At 44.5% G+C, this 23,674-nt stretch overlaps 1 protein-coding gene across 1 annotated transcript in view; it reads right to left on the bottom strand.

Annotated features, from left to right (window-relative positions):
- LRRC39 (leucine rich repeat containing 39) overlaps nt 1-23,674 on the bottom strand; it is a 27,749-nt gene extending 4,075 nt beyond the window's left edge. Inside the window, exons 1-7 of the mRNA XM_044301813.1 lie at nt 23,442-23,674; nt 11,103-11,266; nt 8,512-8,617; nt 5,416-5,572; nt 3,340-3,476; nt 3,056-3,201; nt 2,828-2,980 (exon numbers count right to left, since the gene is read on the bottom strand). Of these exons, the coding sequence (XP_044157748.1) occupies nt 2,828-2,980; nt 3,056-3,201; nt 3,340-3,476; nt 5,416-5,572; nt 8,512-8,617; nt 11,103-11,227 (824 nt within the window). The 5' untranslated portion in view covers nt 11,228-11,266; nt 23,442-23,674. The remainder of the gene's footprint in view (nt 1-2,827; nt 2,981-3,055; nt 3,202-3,339; nt 3,477-5,415; nt 5,573-8,511; nt 8,618-11,102; nt 11,267-23,441) is intronic.

The following is a 23,674-nucleotide window of genomic DNA, read 5'->3' as shown; positions in this document are numbered from 1 at the left end:
CCTTGGGTGGGGACATGCTGCATTATCTGCATAATGCAGGCATTTCCAAATGGCCTCAAAACGGGAGCGTGTCATGGCCGTATTGTAAAGTGGGGTCTGGTAGAGGACGTCCCCACTCCAGTAATGCCTGACACAGTTTTTTTTTTACTAGGCCCATGTGCAGCACGAGGCCCCAAAACGTCCTCATCTCGGCTGCACTGACTGGAGTCCAGCCACCGGCCCTAGCCAAAAAGGAGCCCGGGTGTTGAGCAATGAACTGTTGGGCGTACAGGTTTGTTTGCTCCACCATCAGATTTACAAAGTGGTCACTGAAAAAAAGACAAAAATAGTCATATTCAGTGAAGCCCACTGTGGGAATCTGGATTCCTGGTTGGCCAACAAAATCAGGAATCGCAGGCTCAAAATACTCTGGGGCATACCATGCAAGTTCACCGGTAGGGACCTCCGATGGACTTAAAGAGGACCTTTCACCGATTATTACAATGTGAACTAAGTATACAGACATGGAGAGCGGCGCCCGGGGATCTCACTGCACTTACTATTATCCCCGGGCGCCGCTCCGTTCTCCTGCTATGCCCTCCGGTATCTCCGCTCACTAAGTTATAGTAGGCAGATATTTCAGTCACTAAGTTATGGTAGGCGGAGTCTGCCCTTGTTCTGCTCTAGCGCTGGCCAATCGCAGCGCAGAGCTCACAGCCTGGGAAGTTCTTTTCTCCCAGGCTGTGAGCTCTGCAATGCGATAGGCCAGCACTACAGCAGAACAAGAGCAGACTCCGCCTACTATAACTTAGTGAGCAGAGATACCAGAGGGCATAGCAGGAGAACGGAGCGGCGCCCGGGGATAATAGTAAGTGCAGTGAGATCCCCAGGCGCCGCTCTACATGTCTGTATACTTAGTTCACAGTGTAATAATCGGTGAAAGGTCCTCTTTAACTGGTGGGCCGGAAAACTAGTACAAGCCCCAGAGCTGCTAGTACTAGTGTGGGCCACAGGGTCCCTGACATGGCGGTCCCCTTGCTCCGCCTGGTGGCGTCTCCGCCACCTTGGGGGCTCATCATCATTGTTTTTTCCTTTTTTTTTTCTAGCGGGAGTCTCAGACAGTCCTCCCCAAGGGGGTTGCACGTGGTGATCAGGCTGGAGCCAGTGAGGCAGAAGACGTCGGACAGATTATAAAAGTGCTCTCCCTTTCAATTCCCTCCCCTCCCCAAGTTCCTGGTCCCTACGATGATGGGGCCCTTCAGGAGGTCTCTGCTGCAGTGTTCGTCTTTCTGCTGCTCCCTCGATGGCGGTTCTCTTTGCCGCGACTCTTGGCTTTCCTGCAGTCGGGCATGGACTTGGGGCTGGCTCTCAGCTCCCTCAATGGGCAAGTATCGTCTCTCTCCATTCTTTTTCAGCAGAATTTGGCTTCACTTTCGGCGGTTCGGACTTTTCTGCAGGGGGTGGCGCATGCTGCTCCCTCCTTTCCGTCCTCCGTTGGATCCTTGGGATCTTAATCTAGTACTCAACTCTCACCAGTTTTCTCAGTTTGAACCTTAGCAGCAGGTGTCTCTTCGCTTCCTATCTTACAAGGTGGCGTTTTTGGTGGCAATTACGTCCATCGTAGGGTGTCTGAACTCGCGGCTCTTTCATGTTGGTCGCCTTTCCTGATCCTCCATCAGGATAAGGTGGTCCTTCGCCCTGTGCAGTCCTTCCTGCTGAAGGTGGTGTCGGCATTCCATCTGAATGAGGAGATTATTCTCCCCTCATTTTGTCCAGACCAGTCTCATCCTCAGGAGCAGTCGCTCCACACTCTGGATTTGGTACGAGCCGTTCGAGTCTATCTGTCCCAGACGTCATCTTCCCAGCGGACGGATTCCCTGTTCGTGATTCCAAAGGGGCTGAGACGAGGGCTGGCGGCGTCAAAGTCTTCCATTTCCCGATAGATTCGTTTGGCCATTGTGGAAGCGTACCGCGTTAAGAACCGGGCACCTCATGCTCGGGCAGTGGGGGCCTCTTGGGCGGTGCATCACGGGGCTTTGGCCCTTCAGGTATGCAAGACGGCAACCTGATTGTCTCTGCATACTTTTTCCAAGTTTTACAGAGTGCACACCTTTGTGTCATCTGACACTTTTCTGGGGCGTAGAGTTTTGCAGACGGTGGCTCTCTGATTGATAGGAGGGTTGCTTGTTTTGCCCACCCTTGGGGACTGCTCTGTAACGTCCCATGGTCAAGCCTGTGTCCCCCAATGATACGGATCAGAAAAACAGATTTTTGTACTTACCGTAAAATCTGTTTCTTTTCCATTCTTTGGGGACACCGTTCCCACCCATTCTTTTGTTTATGGGCCTTTCAGACCTGTGTGGTTCTGGGTTTGTACATAGTTTTTCTCCTACTGCTTTTGCACTAACTGATTAGCTTAGTCCCTGTAGGAAGAGTGTAGCTGAAGAGGGAGGAGCCTACACTTTATGTGCTTAGTGTCCGCTTCCTAGCGGCAACAGCTATACCCATGGTCAAGGCCTGTGTCCCCCAATGAACGGAAGAGAAACAGATTTTACGGTAAGTACAAAAATCAAGCTTTTTTCAATTTTACCCTACAAAGAATTTTTTCCCGTTTTCCAGTACAAGACATGGTAAATTAAATGGTGGCATTAAAAAAATGCATCTTGTCTTCATATGGCTATGTGAACGGAAAATTAAAAAAGTTATGGCTTAAGTTATGCAAAAATGAAAATAGGCCTGGTCTTTAAGGGGTTAAAGAGCTTCCATAGGGTTTTACCTTACCGTTTCCTGAAAGAGAATATAACAATGTTAACTGGTACAATATTATGGCACTTCTCTGTGCCCTTACCTAAGATTTGGCAAGCTCTGCAGACAAGCTGGGATCCCTCTCATCCGATTATTGCTTAGGACAAGTGTGTTGAGACCCTGTAGGCTTCTGATTGAATCTGGCAGCTCTGAGATTTCATTCCGTTGAAGCCACAAGGTGTGCAAACACTGCATTCTGTATTGAGACAACCACCATGAGCCATCATTTCACAAAGAGGGCTATAACTAGGACTTAGCTGGCTGTACTCACTTGTCTATGTCTTGGGGAAGGGTCTTTAATTTATTGCTACCCATGTCCAGCCACTCCAGTGCAGGGAGCTCTAAGACCGCCTTCGGGAGGGTCGAAAACTGGTTCATGTTCAGGTCCAGATGTGTCAGATGGGTCAGTTTCCTGAGCTGGAGAAGGGACGAGACTTCTCACATTGAGGTCCTACAGGAACTGTGCTGCCATATCACACTGCTAGACAGCGGATTATTGTATGGTTATAACACACAGTATGATGGCAGAACAGCGAGGGTTTCTTGTTCTCTCACCTGAGCTGGGAGCTCTGAAATATCTTTGTTCACCGCAAGTTCCAATCTTTCTAGATTCTCACAGCCACTTATTTCCGCAGGGACCTCTGCTATTCGATTATAACTGAGGAGAAGTTCACGGAGCATAGTCAGCCTACCTGGAAACCAGACACAATTTAATTACATGTAATGCACATCTCCATATACGGCTGCCTAAAGTAGATCTATTCCTTAAATAACCAAGGCAACTTGGGCTTGATCTTAGTTGTTCAAGGAATAATGGTGGCATACTCTAAGGTTAGGACTACAAGGTAATCTTGGTCGTGCCCATATATCACAGTGTAGTAAGGCAACCTCATTTGCCATGACCGCAATCTCAGGTTCACAAAAAATCCAACCCTGATGGATTTTTTTGAAGCTCTTGCTTCATGGTCAACGTGCAAGTCAGGCTGTGACCCCATTCATGTCTATGGTTGCCCTGCTACACCGTGATACACGTGTCGATGAGTCCTATGCCGCTCGCGGCCCTCAGCCTCCCTGCCTCCGGATGATGAGGACAGTTTTCTGTCCTACGCACAACACATCGTCTAGGTGCAGGGGAGGGTGAGCGCAGATTGCAATATTGGACTAATATCAGTGCTAACGCTTGACGTGGGGACCTGTAGGCTGGTCAGTACTCTAAGACCATCTACACACAATGCGGTTGATCACACATAAGATCCGCACTCATTTCCCTGAGGATTTATGTGCGTTTCTGCAACATATCTGCAGCAAAATCCACAATGTCTAATTGCAAATTAGATGTGTTTTGCAACAGATCTTACGTTTCATTGGAATTCCACATGGAAACAATCCGCAAAGTGTACATGAGATTTGTCTACTCTTATACACTTTGCTGGTACTGTACTACGCTGTGGTTTTTCCACATGTGAATCCACGCAACCAGGTGGCAGCTCAAAATCTGCATGAATTCTGCATCAAAATCTCACAATAAGGCCCAGTTTACACAATTGTATTTTTGCTCCACATCCAATCTGCATTTTTTTTGCGGATTGGATATGAACCAATGGGTCCACAAGAAATACGGACACCACACTGTGTGCTGTCTGCATGCATATGTCTGTTCCACAGGGAATCTGCATGTTAATCCATACAGCGCTGTTTTTTTCAGCTTGTGGTTTTAAAAACCGCACTGCGGACAAAATTGAAAATGGCCAGGGATGAAAATCCTTGCCAAAACCACACCCAAAATCATGTTTAACAAAAAAACACATTAAGAAAAAAAAATCAGGAATAAAAACCTGATGCAGATTCTCATCAGGTTTTTTCCTTGTCCAAAATACTCTGTGTGAACCTAGCCTAAAAGTACTAAATGCCATCGCAGGAGTGACAGACTGTGCTGACCTCTATGAAGACAGCATACAGGTGCTAATAGGTTCCCTTTAGGGCTCATGCACACGACCATAATATATTTTGCGGTCCGCAAAAAACATCCACAAAAAACACGGATGACGTTCGTGTACATTCCGTATTTTGCGGAACGGAACACCTGGCCCCTAATAGAACAGTATTATCTTTGTCCGTAATGCGGACAATAATAGGACATGTTCTATTTTTTTGCAGAACGGAGATACAGAAACGGAATGCACATAGAGTAACTTCCGTATTTTTTGTGGACACATTGAAATTAAGGCCTCATGCACACGGCCGTTCCGTTTTTTTGCGATCCGCAAAACACGGAAGCCGCCCATGTGCCTTCCGCAATTTGCAGAACGGAACAGACGGCCCATTGTAGAAATGCCTATTCTTGTCCACAAAATGGACAAGAAAAGGACATGTTATATTTTTTTTTGCGGGGCTACGTAACGGAGCAACGGATGCGGACAGCACACGGAGTGCTGTCCGCATCTTTTGAGGCCCCATTGAAGTGAATGGGTCCGCACCCGAGCCGCAAAAACTGCGGCTCGGATGCTGACCAGAACAACGGTCGTGTGCATGAGGCCTAATGGTTCCTCATACGGTCCGCAAAAAAAAAAGAATGGACACGGAAATAAAATACCTTTGTGTGCATGAGCCCTTAACTGTATAGTAACTCACCAATCTCCGGAGGGATTTTATTTATTACATTTCGAGATAAGTCCAGGACCAACAGGTTATTAAAGTTGGCAATGAATGTGGGAATAGTGGTGAGACCTGTGCGGTGTAATTGCCATTCTTGAAGTTGTGGTAACTTCACCAGACATGCTGGAAGAGTCTGCAACAAGGAGAGAAGATGGTACAGTTATTCTTACCAAGTGGTGGTAGCTGTGGTGGAAGCATCAATCTAAGAGCTCATGCCCACGAACGTAAAGGGATCCATGCCTGTGCTGCCGGTCTGCAACGCATGGGCACAGGCTGTGTGCACTCCATGCTGGGGATGCAGACCCATTGTCTTGAATGGATTCGTGATCCACAAGATATGGCAAAATATAGGACATGCTTATCTTGCAGTGCAGAGGCATGGACCTGAAAGCCCACAGAAGTGCCTCATAGTGTTTCCGCAGGCTTCCGTTCTGTGCCTCTGCTCTGCCAAAGATAAGACATTTTGCGGTCTGCAATATGGGCACGGAGCCCTTACGTTCGTGAGCATGAGCCCTACAAGGGCGTTTGTAAGTAAAAGTAGATTGGATAACAAGAGAATTCTCTATTTGAAAAGTTAGAGATCAGCAGTGAGAATGATACAGCCACTAGATGCCTCAAATATATGCCTCACCACTAGAGAATATAGGAACGCTCCCATAGAAGTGACTGGAGAGAGCCACCACTCCACTGCTTCTCTCCCTGAATGCCATGACCAAAAGCCACCTCACCAGACAAGATAGGAGTCAGGGACCCCCATTCTCCACAAGGGTGCAGATCATGAAATTAGGACTCTCAGCTATTACACATCTATGATGTATACATGCCATAGATGTGTGAGTTACGAATAAGCCTCTAAGGGTATGGCTTCTGCATGCAGTTTTGAAAGCCAAAACCAGGACTGAATTCAATGAGAAGTCCTATATGTCCTGTATAGTTTATCTCCTTTCATGATCCACTCCTAAATTTGGCTTCCAAAGCTGCATGTAGAAATCTGACCGTGTGGCTGTACCCTTAAAAGGGTCATGTATCTGCTGTACAAGGTTAACAGATGCAGACTATGCAATATTTTTGCAAAATTTGTTTACCAGTATCCCAATTACCGTCTCACACTGTTGTGTTGCTGCGTGACTTTCCTGAGCGGGCATGTTAAAGATTTCGGCAATATACTGAAAACCATATATCCCATGATGCTCACGGAACATGCACTGCAGCTATACACTCACCTAAAAAATTATTAGAAACACCATACTAATACGGTGTTGGACCCCCTTTTGCCTTCAGAACTGCCTTAATTCTACGTGGCATTGATTCAACAAGGTGCTGATAGCATTCTTTAGACATGTTGGCCCATATTGATAGGATAGCATCTTGCAGTTGATGGAGATTTGAGGGATGCACATCCAGGGCACGAAGCTCCCGTTCCACCACATCCCAAAGATGCTCTATTGGGTTGAGATCTGGTGACTGTTGGGGCCATTTTAGTACAGTGAACTCATTGTCATGTTCAAGAAACCAATTTGAAATGATTCGAGCTTTGTGACATGGTGCATTATCCTGCTGAAAGTAGCCATCAGAGGATGGGTACATGGTGGTCATGAAGGGATGGACATGGTCAGAAACAATGCTCAGGTAGCCTGTGGCATTTAAACGATGGCCAATTGGCACTAAGGGGCCTAAAGTGTGCCCAGAAAACATCCCCCACACCATTCCACCACCACCACCAGCCTGCACAGTGGTAACAAGGCATGATGGATACATGTTCTCATTCCGTTTACGCCGAATTCGGACTCTACCATTTGAATGTCTCAACAGAAATCGAGACTCATCAGACCAGGCAACATCTTTCCAGTCTTCAACAGTCCAATTTTGGTGAGCTCGTGCAAATTGTACCCTCTCTTTTTCCTATTTGTGGTACCCGGTGGGGTCTTCTGCTGTTGTAGCCCATGCGCTTCAAGGTTGTGCGTGTTGTGGCTTCACAAATGCTTTGCTGCATACCTCGGTTGTAACGAGTGGTTATTTCAGTCAACGTTGCTCTTCTATCAACTTGAATCAGTCGGCCCATTCTCCTCTGACCTCTAGCATCAACAAGGCATTTTCGCCCACAGGACTGCCGCATACTGGATGTTTTTCCCATTTCACACCATTCTTTGTAAACCCTAGAAATGGTTGTGCGTGAAAATCCCAGTAACTGAGCAGATTGTGAAATACTCAGACCGGCCCGTCTGGCACCAACAACCATGCCACGCTCAAAATTGCTTAAATCACCTTTCTTTCCCATTCTGACATTCAGTTTGGAGTTCAGGAGATTGTCTTGACCAGGACCACAACCCTAAATGCATTGACGCAACTGCCATGTGATTGGTTGACTAGATAATCGCATTAATGAGAAATAGAACAGGTGTTCCTAATAATTCTTTAGGTGAGTGTAGTTGTACAGTGGTCTTCAACTCCCAGAATCCCCGCCAATTAGGGTCCGGCTACATGATGACATGTCAAGCAACATCAAGTCTCACAACACAAAAGCGTAAGGCTACATGGCGTCACTCAACAGGAAAGTCGTGCAACATTTGATATAATGTGTTTCAATGGTGTGGCAATGCGACATGAGACATGTTGCAACGAGACAATCTCAGAAAAATCCAATTTGGATGGATTTTTTGCGACTGTCGTGGCATTTACCATGTCCCATAGTGACACCATTGAAATTCATTACATGAAATGTCGCGTGACTTTCATATCGCTGTGTAGCCGGTCCCTTAGCTGTTTGAAGAGGCCTTGTGTTTGTGCACGCACCACAGCCTCTTCAATGTTTATCTGAATGCTGTCTACACAGTAGCGGTGGTATAGGGTGATTACAGCTTTCTCCCGTTCACTTGTATGGGATGAAGCTGTAATTACCCTTCACTACTGCAGGGGGAGTCAGAACCCCACCAATATAATATCAATAGTGTGAAGTCGGAATACCACTTTAAATTCCTACTTGTGACAAAAAATAATAGAAAAATAATAATAATTATGATCTCATTCAAACAAGTATTATTATGAAAGCTCCAAAAAAGGCCTAGAAATTACCTTCCACTCCTCCTTTTCTATCCTTAGGATTAATCTTCCGTCTTCATTGTAAACTTTTTCTTTCAGCTTAGATAACTGGATCCGACTTTCCCATACATTCGAGATCCTGTTCCACCAAAGTATGACACATATTACATTAGAGCACACATATTCTAAACCATTTGCGTAGCACATACACGTGTACAATACTATTACCACCTTAAAGGGTTTCTACCATCAGAAATTCTGTTATGTAGCTGACTGACATTAGCGATGTGCTAATTAATGTCAGCACTACATAACAGTGTTCTTTATACATTTGTCCCTGCGGCCGTTCTCCAAAAAAACACACTTTTAAAATATGCTAATGAGCCTCTAGGTGCTATGTAGGTGCTGATTCAGCACCTAGAGGCTCCATCTACTGACCATTTATCCCACCCAGGTCCTCCGTCTAGCCCGTCCCGCTCCTCTTGAGTGACGTCAGAGTTCGCAGCATCGCTGACGAAATCCCGCACCTGCACCGTCCACTTCTGTATTCGACGCAGGCGCAGTGAGTGGGACGGCGCAGGCGTGGGATTTCGTCAGCGATGCTGCGAACTCGGACGTCACTCAAGTGAATTTCCAACCTTGAATATCATTTGGTCTAAACAGGTTCACCAAAAGCCTTTAGCTTTGATTACGGCACACATTCTGCATTGTCACAAGATTTATTTCCATCCAGTGTTGCATTAATTTTTCACCAAGATCTTGCATTGATGATGGTAGAGTCTGACTGCTGCGCAAAGCCTTCTCCAGCACATCCCAAAGATTCTCAATGGGGTTAAGGTCTGGACTCTGGTGGCCAATCCATGTGTGAAAATGATGCCTTATGCTCCCTGAACCACTCTTTCACAATTTGAGCCCAATGAATCCTGGCATTATCATCTTGGAATATGCCCCTGCCATCAGGGAAGAAAAAATCCATTGATGGAATAACCTGGTCATTCAGTATGTTCAGGTAGTCAGCTGACCTCATTCTTGGAGCACATACTGTTGCTGAACCTAGACCTGACCAACTTCAGCAACCCCCGATCATAGCATTGCCCCCACAGGCTTGTACAGTAGGCACTAGACATGATGGGTGCATCACTTCATCTGCCTCTCTTCTTACCCTGATGCGCCCATCACTCTGGAACAGGGTAAATCTGGACTCATCAGACCGAATGACCTTCTTCCATTGCTCCAGAGTCCAATCTTTATGCTTCCTAGCAAATGAAAGCCTTTTTTTCTGGTTTGCCTCACTGATTAGTGGTTTTCTTACGGCTACACAGCTGTTCAATCCCAATCCCTTGAGTTCCCTTCGCATTGTGCGTGTGGAAATGCTCTTACTTTCACTATTAAACATAGCCCTGGGTTCTACTGTTGTTTTTCTTTGATTTGATTTCACCAAACGTTTAAGTGATCACCGATCACGATTATTCAGGATTTTTTTCCCGCCACATTCTTCCTCGAATACGATGGGTCCCCACTATCCTTCCAGTTTATAATAATGCGTTGGACAGCTCTTAACCCAATTTTTGTAGTTTCTGCAATCTCCTTAGATGTTTTCTCTGCTTGATGCATGCCAATGATTTGACCCTTCTCAAACAGACTCTTCCATGACCACCAGATGTGTCTTTCGACATGGTTGTTTGAGAAATGAGAAGCAACTCATTGCACAAGTTGGGGTTAAATAACTTGTTGCCAGCTAAAAGATAATCGCCCATGCAGTAATTATCCAATAGGAGGCTCATAACTATTTGCTTAGTTAAATCCAGGTGGCGACTTTTTTTTTTTGGACAGGCAGTGTACATTGAGCTTCATCATAACACTGCATACAGGAAACTCCTTTTAGTGGTGATTACAGCTTGCAGAAGGTTTTGAGCTTCTTATTGGAAAATCAGAGCTCTGTCTGATATAAAGATATATTAAAGGAAATCTAGTTTTCTGGGAAAGATTCAGTAAAACTTATAATTTATTCATTTAAAGGGATTGTCCCATGAAAAATATTCTACAGTTTTCAAACCGGCACCTGGATCTGAATACTTCTGTAATTGCATGTAATTAAAAATTTAGCATAGCCACTGAGTTATTCAATAAAATGTATCAGCCATCTGCTGTTTGTTTTTCTTTTCTTTTTTTGTCCGGCTCACTGAGATGGTCACACATGCTCAGTTTCATCCTTCAACTGCTTCCTGAGCTGTGATAGGGAGAGCTGAGACACGCCCCCTGAGCTGCAGCAGAAAAGACACTCCCCTTGAGCTGTCAGCTTGATATAAATACAGCAGAGCAATGAATGGGGAGACCTCTGGATCCATGTACTGTACAGGGCTGGTCCTAGCTTTGTTAGAAAGAGATTGTCATCTTTTATATGATGTCTGATTTCCATTTTTTAAATTAGTCATGAGATAATCCCTTTAAATCCCTGCTCATTCTGGACTTTGAAGTCAAGAAGGAGGTCCTATCAGTGATTGATAGGCTTCCTTCTATGACTGTGTATATAGAGAGAGCTGTCAATCACTAATAGGACCACCTCAGTAGTCACATACACCATTAAATATGCATATTCCGGTATGGTGTGGTGTCCTACTTACTCTCCCACAGAAGCTTTTCCTCTTCGGCTTCTCTCTGCTTTCAGCTCCTCCTGGTGTTTATGGATTCTACTCTCCCACAAAGCTTTGATATTAGAAATTGACCCTAAGCAAACCACAGCTGTCATGTTCCAGCTTAAGGACAAGGATCGTTCTTGTTCAGGTACCTATGGAAGACAGAAACATTTTAATAAAAGACCTGTCATCTCTCCTGACATCTGTATCTAGTAACTACTTAGGCTAGTTTCACACTAACGGCAAGGAACTGTTCCGGCGGGTGAACAGCCTGTCAGATCCGTGCTGCCGCTAGTGCATGCGTGCCCCCGGACTACTGCTCTGGCCCCATTGACTATAATGGGGGCAGGCCGGAGTTCCAGCGGCAAAGATGCAGAGAAGCGGATGGAATAAAAGTACGACAGCAGCTTTACTTGAATAAGCGCTCATCAGAAACAGTCTTCAAACTTTGTCTTGGTTCCAGCAGGCTTTAGCATTAAAACTGGCAGGCAAACTCATCTCTGCTACATCTGTTGCTCTCTGGCACTGCTGTACTAACAGACTTAAATAGAATCTTTGCTTCTGCAGGATGCTGCAACTTCTCTCTTTGTAGTCTGATTCTAGCTTAATCCAGGGAACTTTCTGGCTTCTGAGGCTCTAAGCTTTGGCCTCCATGTGCAGCTGAGCTTCGGGTGCTCTGGCTGGCTTGGTTTGGGCTTGGGTATGTCCCAAAGAGACGTGGCCCTGCACACCTTCACCTAGCTTGGGGTAAGCTAGGACTGACTTCTAACTAACTAGTCGCTTCCCTTCCTTAGAGAGAGCGTTAAAATGGAAAGAAAGGTTCCATTCTCTCTAACTGTAGCTCTGCCATGCTTGCTGCCACCTACTGGTGAACCAGGTACATTACATGAAATAAACAGCTACAAACATTATTAGGAATGCACATTGTGGTGAACCTAAAACAGAATGCATAGAAGACAATAATGTTAGCAGACACAGATAGAAGCAGGGTGTAGGAGTGGTAATGCCACTCGGGGGCGTTACAAATAATAAGTGATATGTCTATAACTCAATATTCTGGTGTAAAATCATAACCAGCATTTAATGTGGGCTCTAAAAATATATAAAATTGTAATTGTCATATATATTTTTTTCTAATATGTAGGGGCAGTGATAGGGAACATTTTTCTAACATACTTTACTTGGAGATTTTGCATATTTATAGTAGAAAACTTGCCCAGAAATGTCCAATAGCAGAGCCCTCTAAATTAATATTTCAAAGGCACATCTGTCGGAAGCAAAGATCCAGAAGGTTGAGCATGTGTCACCTTGGCACATACACAGGTAGTACAGGTTGACACATAGTCCTTCAAACACTTACGCCACCCTGGCCACCAGAATCTACGAGATATGAGGTTGGCAGTGGACCTACCCCCAGGATGTCCTGTAAGAACCGTACAATGATGTTCCTCCAATACCTTGTGATGCAATTTCGGTGGCACAAATAGTTTCCCAGAGGGACACGAGTCTGGTACGTCTCCCTGAGCCTCTAACACCTTCACCTCAGGGTAGAGGGCGGATATTACCACCCCTTTAGACAGTATGGGACTGGGGTTTTCAAAATCGCCACCTCCAGGGAAACTACGTGACAAGGCTTGAAGGGGTTCTGCACTTTCATTTAACTGATGATCTATCCTCTGGATAGATCATCAGCTTCTGATCGGCGGGGGTCCGACACCCGGGACCCCCGCCGATCAGCTGTTTGAGAAGGCAGCGGCGCTCTAGCAGCGCCTCTGCCTTCTCACTGTTTACCGCCGGGCCGCCCGCCCACTGACGTCACGACTTGTATCAACTAGAGTGGGCGCGGCTAAGCTCTGTTCACTTGAATAGGGCGGGCAGCCCGGCGGTAAACAGTGAGAAGGCAGCGGCGCTGCTGGAGCGCCGCTGCCTTCTCAAACAGCTGATCGGCGGGGGTCCCGGGTGTCGGACCCCCGCCGATCAGAAGCTGATGATCTATCCAGAGGATAGATCATCAGTTAAATGAAAGTGCAGAACCCCTTTAAGTCGTTTTGCCAACTCCAGATAAGCCAGATTTTTGTGATCAGTGAATACTGTGATCGGATGAATCGCCCCTTCCAACCAATAAGCCATTCCTCAAAAGCCAATTTAATGTCCAGCAGCTCTCTGTTACCCACATCATAACTTTTCTCAGCCGGGGATAGTTTTTTCGAGAAAAATGCACATGGTCGCCATTTACCAGGTGATGGACCCTGTGACAAAACTGCTCCTACCCCCACCTTGGATGTGTCCACTTCCACAATAAACGGTTGTGACGCTTCTTGCTGCACCAATATGGGAGCAGAAGAGAGGCAGAAAAGGCTTGCAACACCGAATCAGACCATACAGAGACATCCGTCCCTTTCTTAGGCTACTTTCACAGTCGCGTTTGGTGCGGATCCGTCATGGATCTGCACAAACGCATCCGTTCAGATAATACAACCGCATGCATCCGTTCAGAACGGATCCGTTTGTATTATCTGTAACAAAGCCAAAATGGATCCGTCTTGAACACCATTGAAAGTCAATAGGGGAAGGATCCGTTTTCTATCGTGCCATATCGTGTCAGTGAAAATGGATCCATCCCCATTGACTTACATTGTGTGTCAGGACAGATCCGTTTGGCTCAGGTTCGTCAGATGGACACCAAAGCGGAATGGAGACGGAACAGAGCCAAACTGATGGATTCTGATCGGATCCTTTTACATTCAGAATGCATTAAGGGCAAAACTGATCCGTTTTGGACCACTTGTGAGATCCCTGAACGGATCTCACAAACGGAAACCAAAACACCAGTGTAAAAGTAGCCTTAGTCATGTCCGTTAAGGGTTTTACTATTGTCAAATAATTCTTAATGCATTTTCGGTAATAGTTGATGAATCCTAAAAACCGCATAAGAGCCTTCAGATTTTCGGGTCGATCTCAGTCCAATACAGCACGGACTTTCTCAGGATCTATGCTCAAACCCGAAGATGACAGCAGGTAGTCCAAGAACTGCACCTCTTGTACCGCAAAAACACACTTCTCTAATTTTGAGAACAATCTATTATCCCTTAGAATCTGTAACACCTGTCTCACATGATTCTGATGCGTTTCCATGTCAGGAGAATTAATAAGCATGTCATCCAAATACACGATCGCAAACCTCCACACCAGGTGATGAAATATGTCATTCACAAAATGTTGGAAGACCGCCGGGGCATTGGTCAACCCGAAAGGCGTGACCAGGTTCTCAAAGTGCCCCTCAGGAGTATTAAAAGCAGTCTTCCATTCATCCCCTTCCTTGATCCTAACTAGTGTTGAGCGAACTTGTGTTTTAAGTTTGGCGTCTAAAGTTTGGGTTCAGGTTATCAAAGTATCCCCATACCACAGACCATAATGGGATACTTTGATAACCCGAACTTTAGACGCCAAATTTAAAGCACAAGTTTGCTCAACACTAATCCTAACCAGATTATATGCCCCCCTTAAATCCAATTTGGAGAACACCTTGGCATCATCAATCTGGTTAAACAAATTGGGAATCAAAGAAAGAGGGTAAGGATTACGGATAGTAATCTGATTGAGGTCACAAAAATCCAGACATGGCCAAAGACCTCCAGGTTTTCTTCTTTTTTTTTACATAAAAAGAACCCTGCAGCCACTGGAGACTTGGAAGGTCTTATGTACCCTTTCTTCAAACTCTCGGTAATATATTCTCTCATTGACTGCCTTTCAGGTTCAGAAATATTATACAACCTAGATTTAGGCAATTTAGCCCTGGGAATAAGATTGACAGGGCAATCATATTCCCGATGGGAAGGTGAATCCTGACATCCACTCTCAGAAAACACATCGGCAAACTCGGATATAAAAGAGGGTACAGCCTTAGTAGTAACCACAGAAAAGGATGTATTGAGACAATTATCAATGCAATAGTCCCCCCAATCCAGAATCTGCCTAGCTTGCCAATCGATAGTTGGATTATGCTTGGCAAGCCACAGTAAACCCAGAACCATAGGTGCAGGGAGACCTTCCAAGACAAAACATGAGATAACTTCTTGATGAAAGTCACCCACTCTTAATCTGATATCATGCAAAACTGGCGACAAGCACATCTGAGTAAGAGGGGCAGAATCAATAGCAAATACAGGAATGTCTTTTTTTTAAAATACTTGGTGATAACCTGTGCATGCAGACAAACTGAGCATCAATCAGGTTTACCCCGGCCCCGCTGTTGATAAATAAATTCCCACAGTTTTTTACTCTAGCGCCACCTCGGCAGTCAGGAGAAATGGGGTATTACCAGCAAAGGACATATGCACATTCTCTGACTCCTCACTCACACCTCCGATAGTCAGATGGGATTTAGACACCCCTTTTTGTTTCTCTTTTTGCCACTGAATGCTTGGACATACAGTATATTGACAAAATGTCCCCTTTGACTGAAGAAAAAACATACTCCCTGCTTGCGACTCCTACTTTTGCAAGCAGATCCCGGAGTCGCTCCCCCTAATTGCATGGGTTCATCCCCAGGTACTGTATAAGTTCAGAAGTCTCTTCACCCAAAGTCAAAGGAATACGGTACGTTATGTAATAGTACGTCCTGAGAGTGGGCCCTTAGATCTCTCTCTCTGGCGTCTATCAATACGTACAGCCAAAGACATAAGGGCTTCCATAGACTCAGGATTCTCATGAAAGGCCAAAGCGTTCTTCAGCCTCTAAGATAATCCCTGACAAAACTGGCTACGGAGAGCCGGATCGTTCCACTCAGTATCTCCTAAATTCGGAACAATAGATCTCCACCGAAAGCGGAGGTTCGGTCCGGGTCATCATAGAGACCTAAAGCTCCGAAAAATGCATCTACTGATCGGAGAGACTGTGATCCGGTCAGCAGAGAAAAAGACCAAGACTGGGCGTCCCCTTTAAGCAACGAAATAATCATACCCACTCTCTGGCTCTCGTCCCCAGATGAGTGTGGACGCAACTTAAAGTACCATTTGCACGCTTCCCTGAACCGAATAAAATTATCATTAATCACCTCCACCCTGACTTCTAATGAGGACATCTACTGTATATTTGATACCTTGCAGTTAATAAAGATGTCAGTGTATATTAAGTAGCGGTGTGTCTGAGCCTCTTTATGAATCTTTATAGTCAACCGGATGGGGGTGCAGGGTCTCGGACCCTTGCTGATCAGATAGTAATGTCCTTTCTTGGTTTTACAGCTCAGCTTATTTTTTTATCCCCTACCTACAGGATAGGGGATAAGTATCTGATCGGTGGAGACTGATGGGTCCCCCATGATCATGAGAATGGGGATCCTGTGTCCCCAAAGAAATGGAATGGTAGGTCAACCATGTTCCCTTCTGCTTCATTCAGTGTCTATGGGACTTCTGGAAATAGCTGAGCATTGTACTCGGCTATCTCCAGCAGTCCCATAGAGAGTGGACAGAGTAGCTATGTGCACACTCAACCTACCACTTCATTCATAAGGGGACACAGGATCCAGTTCTCATGATCAGTGGTGGTCCCAGATATTCTGTAGATAGGGGAAAGTTTTGTATTGACAGAAACTATCTCTGGACCACTGACCCATTGAAGTCAACCAAAAATGTGTATGTAACACGGACCACATCCAAATTTTTCGCAGATCCGTGATTTGCAGACCGCAAAACGGATATGGTTGTGTGAATGGGGCCTTATACAGATTGTACATTTTTTTTTTATTTTTTTTTAGGAGGTACAGTCAGCGGTGTACCTCCTACAGAGGCAGGCCATGCGGCTGCTATGGGGCCCCTAGAGGAAGGTGGTCCATTCTTGGACAAAAGGCCCCGCCTCCTAATTACACTTAATTATTGCTCCTGTCTTGAGTCCCTATCCAGGGCTCAGGCTATGCTTTCCAGCTCCCTGTTTCCTCTGTCCTGTCCTTGGGGCCCCCCTTTACTTAGCACATCATCAGTGGCTAGCGCTGCACCCGCTGGAGTCCCGAGTAGTGCTCTATTTTGTCTCGCTGCTGGGCGCTGGGCTGGGCAATCAGCATTAGCGGTGCTAGCAGAGTCTGCTGCTGATTGGCTTGCCTAGCACCCAGCAGAGAAGTTTTAGTGTCCTGTGCCACGAGTGTCTGGGTTTCATCCCTCTGCAAACAACTTGCAAGTGTAGAGAATGACGAGAGTGACTTCTGCTGAAACGATGACTTTAGGTGAGAAGCGGCTGTGCTGTCAGTAATATGTGTTTTGGGTGTGAAGTAAACCCCTCATGCCCTGCTCTGTGCACTCAGGTACAGTAAGTGTCTCTGTGTCAGTTTCATGCACTGATGTACAGACACATTGTTTGTCCTGCTTTACACTGCAGCTTAGCTCTGTAAGGGCATTACTATACACCCTAAATACAGGTGCATCTCAATAAATTAGAATATAATTGAGAAGTTCATTTATTTCAGTAATTCATTGTGTCACACCCTAATCAGCCAATCAATACAAATCATCTGCAAAGGTTTCCTAAGTCTTTAACCCCTTCTACCCCGGGCCAGTTTTTTGGTCTTCTGCCCAATGCCTTTTTTTTGCAAATCTGACATGTGTCGCTTTATGTGGTAATAGCTTTGGAACACTTTTACTTATCCAAGCCATTCTGAGATTGTTTTCTCGTGACACATTGTACTTCATGATAGTCATAAATTTGAGTCAATATATTTCACCTTTATTTGTGAAAAAATCCCAAATTTACCAAAAGTTTGAAAAATTCCAGAATTTCCACATTTCTATTTCTCCACTTTTATAATAGATAGTGATACCTCATATAATAGTTATTACTTTACATTTCCCATATGTCTACTTCATGTTTGGATCATTTTGAAAATTACATTTTATTTTTTGGGGACGTTAGAAGGCTTAGAAGTTTGGAAGCAAATCTTAAAATTTCTTGGAAAATTTCCAAAACCCACTTTTTAAGGACCAGTTCAAGTCGAAATAGAAACCACCCAAAAATGACCCCGTTTTAAAAACTACACCCCTCAAGGTATACAAAACTGATTTTACAAACTTTTTTAACCGTTTAGATGTTCCACAAGAATTCATGAAAAATGGAGATGAAATTTCAGAATTTCACTTTTTGGGCAGATTTTACATTTTAATCCATTTTCCAGTAGCAAAGCAAGGGTTAGCAGCCAAACAAAACTCAATATTTATTACCCTGATTCTGCAGTTTACAGAAACAACCCACATGTAGTTGTAAACTGCTGTATGGCCACATAGCAGGGTGCAGTAGGAAAGGAACGCCATATGGTTTTTGGAAGGCAGATTTAGCTGAACTGGTTTCTTAGATGCCATGTCCCATTTGAAGCCCCCTGATGCACCCTTATAGTAGAAACTAAAAAAAGTGACCACATTTTGGAAACTACGGGATAAGGTGCCAGTTTTATTGGTACTATTTTGGGGTACATATGTTTTGGCGCAGTTTTTATTTATTTATTTTTACAGAATTTACCTGAGGGATTAGTTAATGTGACTTTTTCATAGAGCAGATCATTACGGACGTGGCAATACCTAATATGTCTACTTTTTCTTATTTATTTAAGTTTTACACAATAGCATTTTTGAAACCGAAATAATGATATTTTAGTGTATTCATAGTCTGAGAGCCATAGCTTTTTTATTTTTTTACTAATTGTCTTAGTTAAGGACTCATTTTTTGTGGGATGAGGTGACGGTTTGATTGATACTATTTTGGGGGGTATATGCTTTTTTGATCGCTTGGTGTTGCAATTTTTGTGATGTAAGGTGACAAAAATTGCTTTTTTTCACAGTTTTTATTTTTTTTACAGTGTTCATCTGAGGGGTTAGATCATGTGATATTTTTATAGAGCTGGTTGTTACGAACATGGTGATACCTAATATGTATAATTTTTATTTATTTAGTTCACTTTAAAAATTAAGTTTTAGTGTCTCCATGTTCTGAGATCTATAGTTTTTTTTTATTTTTTGGGGCGATTGTCTTAGGTAGACGCTCAGTTTTTGTAGGATGAGGTGACGGTTTTATTGATACTATTTTGGGGGGTATATGCTTTTTTGATCGCTTGGTGTTGCACTTTTTGCGATGTAAGGTGACAAAAATGGCTTTTTTTTACACCGTTTAAAAAAAATATGTATGGTGTTTATCAGACTGGGTAGATCATGTGATATATATTTATAGAGCCAGAGCCGGTCATTACAGACGCAACGATACCTAATATTGGTGGGGGGGTTCTGTTTTTTTATTATAAAATAAGGGGAAAGGGGCGTTTTTTTTTCTTTTTTTACTTTATTAATTTTATTACTTTATTAATTTTATTAAAACACAATTTTTTTTACTTACTGTATTTTTCTTTACTTTATTTCTGATGTTCACTTTTGGGGGTCTGACCCCCTCTGCAATGCATTACAATACGTCTGTATTATAATGCATTGCCTGTTAGTGTATGACTCTGTGTAATACACTAACAGGTTGCCTAGGAGGCGGAGCCTGAGGCTGCATCTCCTCGGCTCCCGTAGAAGGCAGGTCCCAATGCCGTGCAAGGCATTGGGCAGCCTCTGCGCGGCATTGGGCTGCTTTCTGACACATCGAGTCCCCGCCACAGCACCTGACACAAATCCCTTCTATGTCACGGTCAGCGCGGACCGCAGCATAGAAGGGGTTAATCCGCCGGTATCGGCTTTTACAGCGATGCCGGCGGATATAGCAGGGGCCCGGCTACCAGGAACTGCCAGGCCTCTGCAATGATCTCGCGTGCACCGCTCTGGTGCCCGCCCGATCACCATGACGTACTATTACGTCAAATTGCGGGAATGCAGTTGCTTCCATATCGTAATAGTAAGTCATGTGTCGGGAAGGGGTTAAATGGTGCCTCAGTCTGGTTCATCATGGGGAAGACTGCAGGACTGAAGTCCTGAAGACAGTTATTAACACCCTCCACAAGGAGGGTAAGCCACAAAGGGTCATTGCTAAAGAAGCTGGCTGTTCACACAGTGCCGTATTCAAGCATATTAATGGAAAGTTAAATGGAAGGAAAACGTGGTAGAAAAAGGTGCACAATCAACAGGGATAACCACAGCCTTAAAAGGATTGCTTGGGCTGCAGATGTAGTCAGTGCTTCCAGAGCCACCACACATAGATGTATCAGAGACGTCGTCAGAAGTGTCTTACCTGGTCTAAGGAGAAAAATGACTAGACTGTTTCTCAGTAGTCCAAAGTTTTGTTTTCAGATGAAAGTAACGTTTTTCATTTCATTTTGAAACCAAGATCCTAGGATCTAGAGAAAGAGTGGAAAGACACACAGTCCAAGTTGCTTGAGGCCCAGAGTGAATTTCCCACAGTCAGTGATGGCTTGGGGAGCCAAGTCATCTGCTGGTGTTAGGCCTCTTTCACACTTGCGTTGTCCGGATCCGGCGTGTACTCCACTTGCCGGAGGTACACGCCGGATCCGGAAAAACGCAAGTGTACTGAAAGCATTTGAAGACGGATCCGTCTTTAAAATGCTTTCAGTGTTACTATGGCAGCCAGAAAGCTATTAAAGTCCTGGTTGCCATAGTAGGAGCGGGGAGCGGGGGAGCGGCATACTTACAGTCTGCACAGCTCCCGGGGCGCTCCAGAATGACGTCAGAGCGCCCCATGCGCATGGATGACGTGCCATGCGATCACGTTATCCATGCGCCTGGGGCACCCTGACGTCACTCTGAAGCGCCCCGGGAGCCGCACGGATGGTAAGTATGCTGCTCCCCCGCTCCCCACTACACTTTACCATGGCTGCCAGGAAACGTTGTATCCGGAAATGCGCCGAAACGACGTTTAGCTTAAGGCCGGATCCGGATCAATGCCTTTCAATGGGCATTAAATCTGGATCCGGCCTTGCGGCAAGTCTTCAGGATTTTTGGCCGGAGCAAAAAGCGCAGCATGCTGCGGTATTTTCTCCGGCCAAAAAACGTTCCGTTCCAGAACTGAAGACATCCTGATGCATCCTGAACGGATTTCACTCCATTCAGAATGCATGGGGATAATCCTGATCAGGATTCTTCCGGCATAGAGCCCCGACGACGGAACTCTATGCCGGAAGAAAAGAACGCAGGTGTGAAAGAGCCCTTAGTTCACTGTTACATGAAGTCCAAAGTCAGAACAGCCGTCTACCAGGATATTTTAGAGCACTTCATGCTTCCCTTTGCTGACAAGCTTTATGGAGATGTTGATTTCATTTTCCAGCAGGACTTGGCACCTGCCCACACTGCCAAAAGTATAGGTACCTGGTTTAATAACCACGTGCTTGATTGCCCATAAAACTCGCCTGACCTAAATTCAATTTATGGGGTACTGTAAAGGAGAAGATGAGAGGCACAAGACCCAACAATGCAGATGAGCTGAAGGCAACTATCAAAGCAGCCTAGGCTTCCATAACACCTCAGTAGTGCCACAGACTGACCTCCACCATGCCATGCCGCATTGATGCAGTAATTCATGCAAAAGGAGCCCCGACCAAGTATTAAGTGCATGTACTGTAAATATATTAAAAATCATTTTTTTATTGGTATTATATAATTTAATTTTCTGAGATACTGACTTTTGGGTTTTCATTAGCTGTAAGTCATAATCATCATTATTAAAAGAAATAGATCACTCTGTGTGTAATAAACCTATGGAATATATATTTCACTTTTTGAATTGGGAATTACTGAAATAAATGTATTGAGGAGCACTTGTATATATTCAGCTCTGTGCTATTTCTCACTGATCAGTGTGGCCAGCAAGTTAGCAGTAAATAGCATTTTCCTAGCAGCTGTCCAAACATAATTTATTATATAACTATTTTTATACATGTGCCATTTATATAGATCACTGTAATGTGACTCAGGACATATCCCTGCCTGCCTTGGGGACCAATTGAAGTGAATACATCTGGATTGAAAAATACATACGGTCGTGTGATTGTAGCCTTAAAAGTATATTAAATGGTCATTATAGGTTATGATCAGACATGGAGAGACAGCGACGCACGCTGTCGCCAGGCAGGACATTTGCAACACCCAGCAAGTATCAAATCAGAATGATCCATGCACAATACTTGCTGAGCGTCGCATGGTTGTCTTTGCACATATCCTGTCTAGCATCAGCAAATGGCACGCATTAGTGTCTCTCCACGTGCAAGATTAAGCCTTATTCACACATCTGTGTCCATGAGGAAATCCGTGACCAGATGGTCAGTGGTTCATCCATGACAAAACTTTTTGGGGTCTGTGTACACCCCTGGGCGCAATTATACGCTCCTTTTATGAACATACTGGTAATAATGCAGTGAAATGTGCTGAACTGCACAATTATAAAGGGAAGCAACATTGCAGCAGGTTTTTTTTAAAGAAAAATGTGCAATTCTAGCAAAATGCATGTTGCAGGTGCTTTAGATGCTGGGAATAAGTCTATAAAACACTTATGGACTGTAAAAGAAATTAGGCTGGTGCAGGATTTTGGTGATTGCAGTAAATTACATGAAGCTTTCCACTTGGTAGCAGTTGTCCTCAGTATAAAACACACACAGAACCCACCCATCAGAGCCGGTGACGACACCGAACACACTGCTGGGCAGAAGCCCTGCGATCCAGCGCAGGGCAAGGGAACGCATCAGAGCATGAAATGCTACGATGCTAGCCTCAGGGGGGTTGCCTGGGTGAAAATAAGGGTATGTCCAGGTTCAGCTCTGAACCCAGACAACCCATTTAACAAAAAAATATTCCTGGAGTGCTTTTTTTTTTAACTAGGACCTGTCATCTCTCCTGACATGTCTGTTTTAGTAACTACTTGCATTCCCAATATAATAAAAATTCTGGAGCATCCATTCTTATGGTTCTGTGGTGTGCCATTCCTGTATTATTTCTGTTAGAAGTTTACAAATAAATTGCCAGCCGTCTGCAGTAAAGGTACTGCTGGGTGTTACCAGTAATGGGTGTGTCTAACTCTGTCTGATCAGTGCTTCTAGTGTGAGACTGCACAGGGACACACCCTCAACTGGTAACACCCATCTGTATCTCTACAGCAAGCTGCTGACAATTCATTCAAACATTCCTAGTAGGGGACCGGTATATCATAGAGCCATAACAATAGATGCTCCAGAATTGTTATTACATGGGGAATGCAAGTAGTTACTACAACAGCCATGTCTGGAGAGGTGAAAGCTCCTCTTTAAGTGATATTAGAGAAGATTGTTATCATATTGAACCAGTACTTACTCTATTTAGTTATTACCTATTATTTATCCATTGCAAGTTCAATCATATACTCGTAAGTGTAACTCACCCAGATTTCTCAAATGACTATCAAGCTCAATGAGACGCTCCCACATCCAAGACTTCCATGCTCAGAATAGAGTTGTAGCAGAAAGGTTGAATATACCATCTCAAAGCAACATGCGATCATTTGCAGAAGTCTATAATAACACCTCAGAAGATATTTGTCCTCATTTTCATTACTATGTTCTCTACAGTGTAAAATGTTTCAGTATGAGTCCCTGTTGTAGACCTTGTCTTCAG

Source organism: Bufo gargarizans, chromosome 7 (assembly GCF_014858855.1).
Source record: "Bufo gargarizans isolate SCDJY-AF-19 chromosome 7, ASM1485885v1, whole genome shotgun sequence".
In the NCBI taxonomy this organism is placed as follows: domain Eukaryota; kingdom Metazoa; phylum Chordata; class Amphibia; order Anura; family Bufonidae; genus Bufo; species Bufo gargarizans.
Note: the sequence above shows the minus strand (reverse complement) of the source record. Positions and strands in the feature narration are given on the sequence as shown.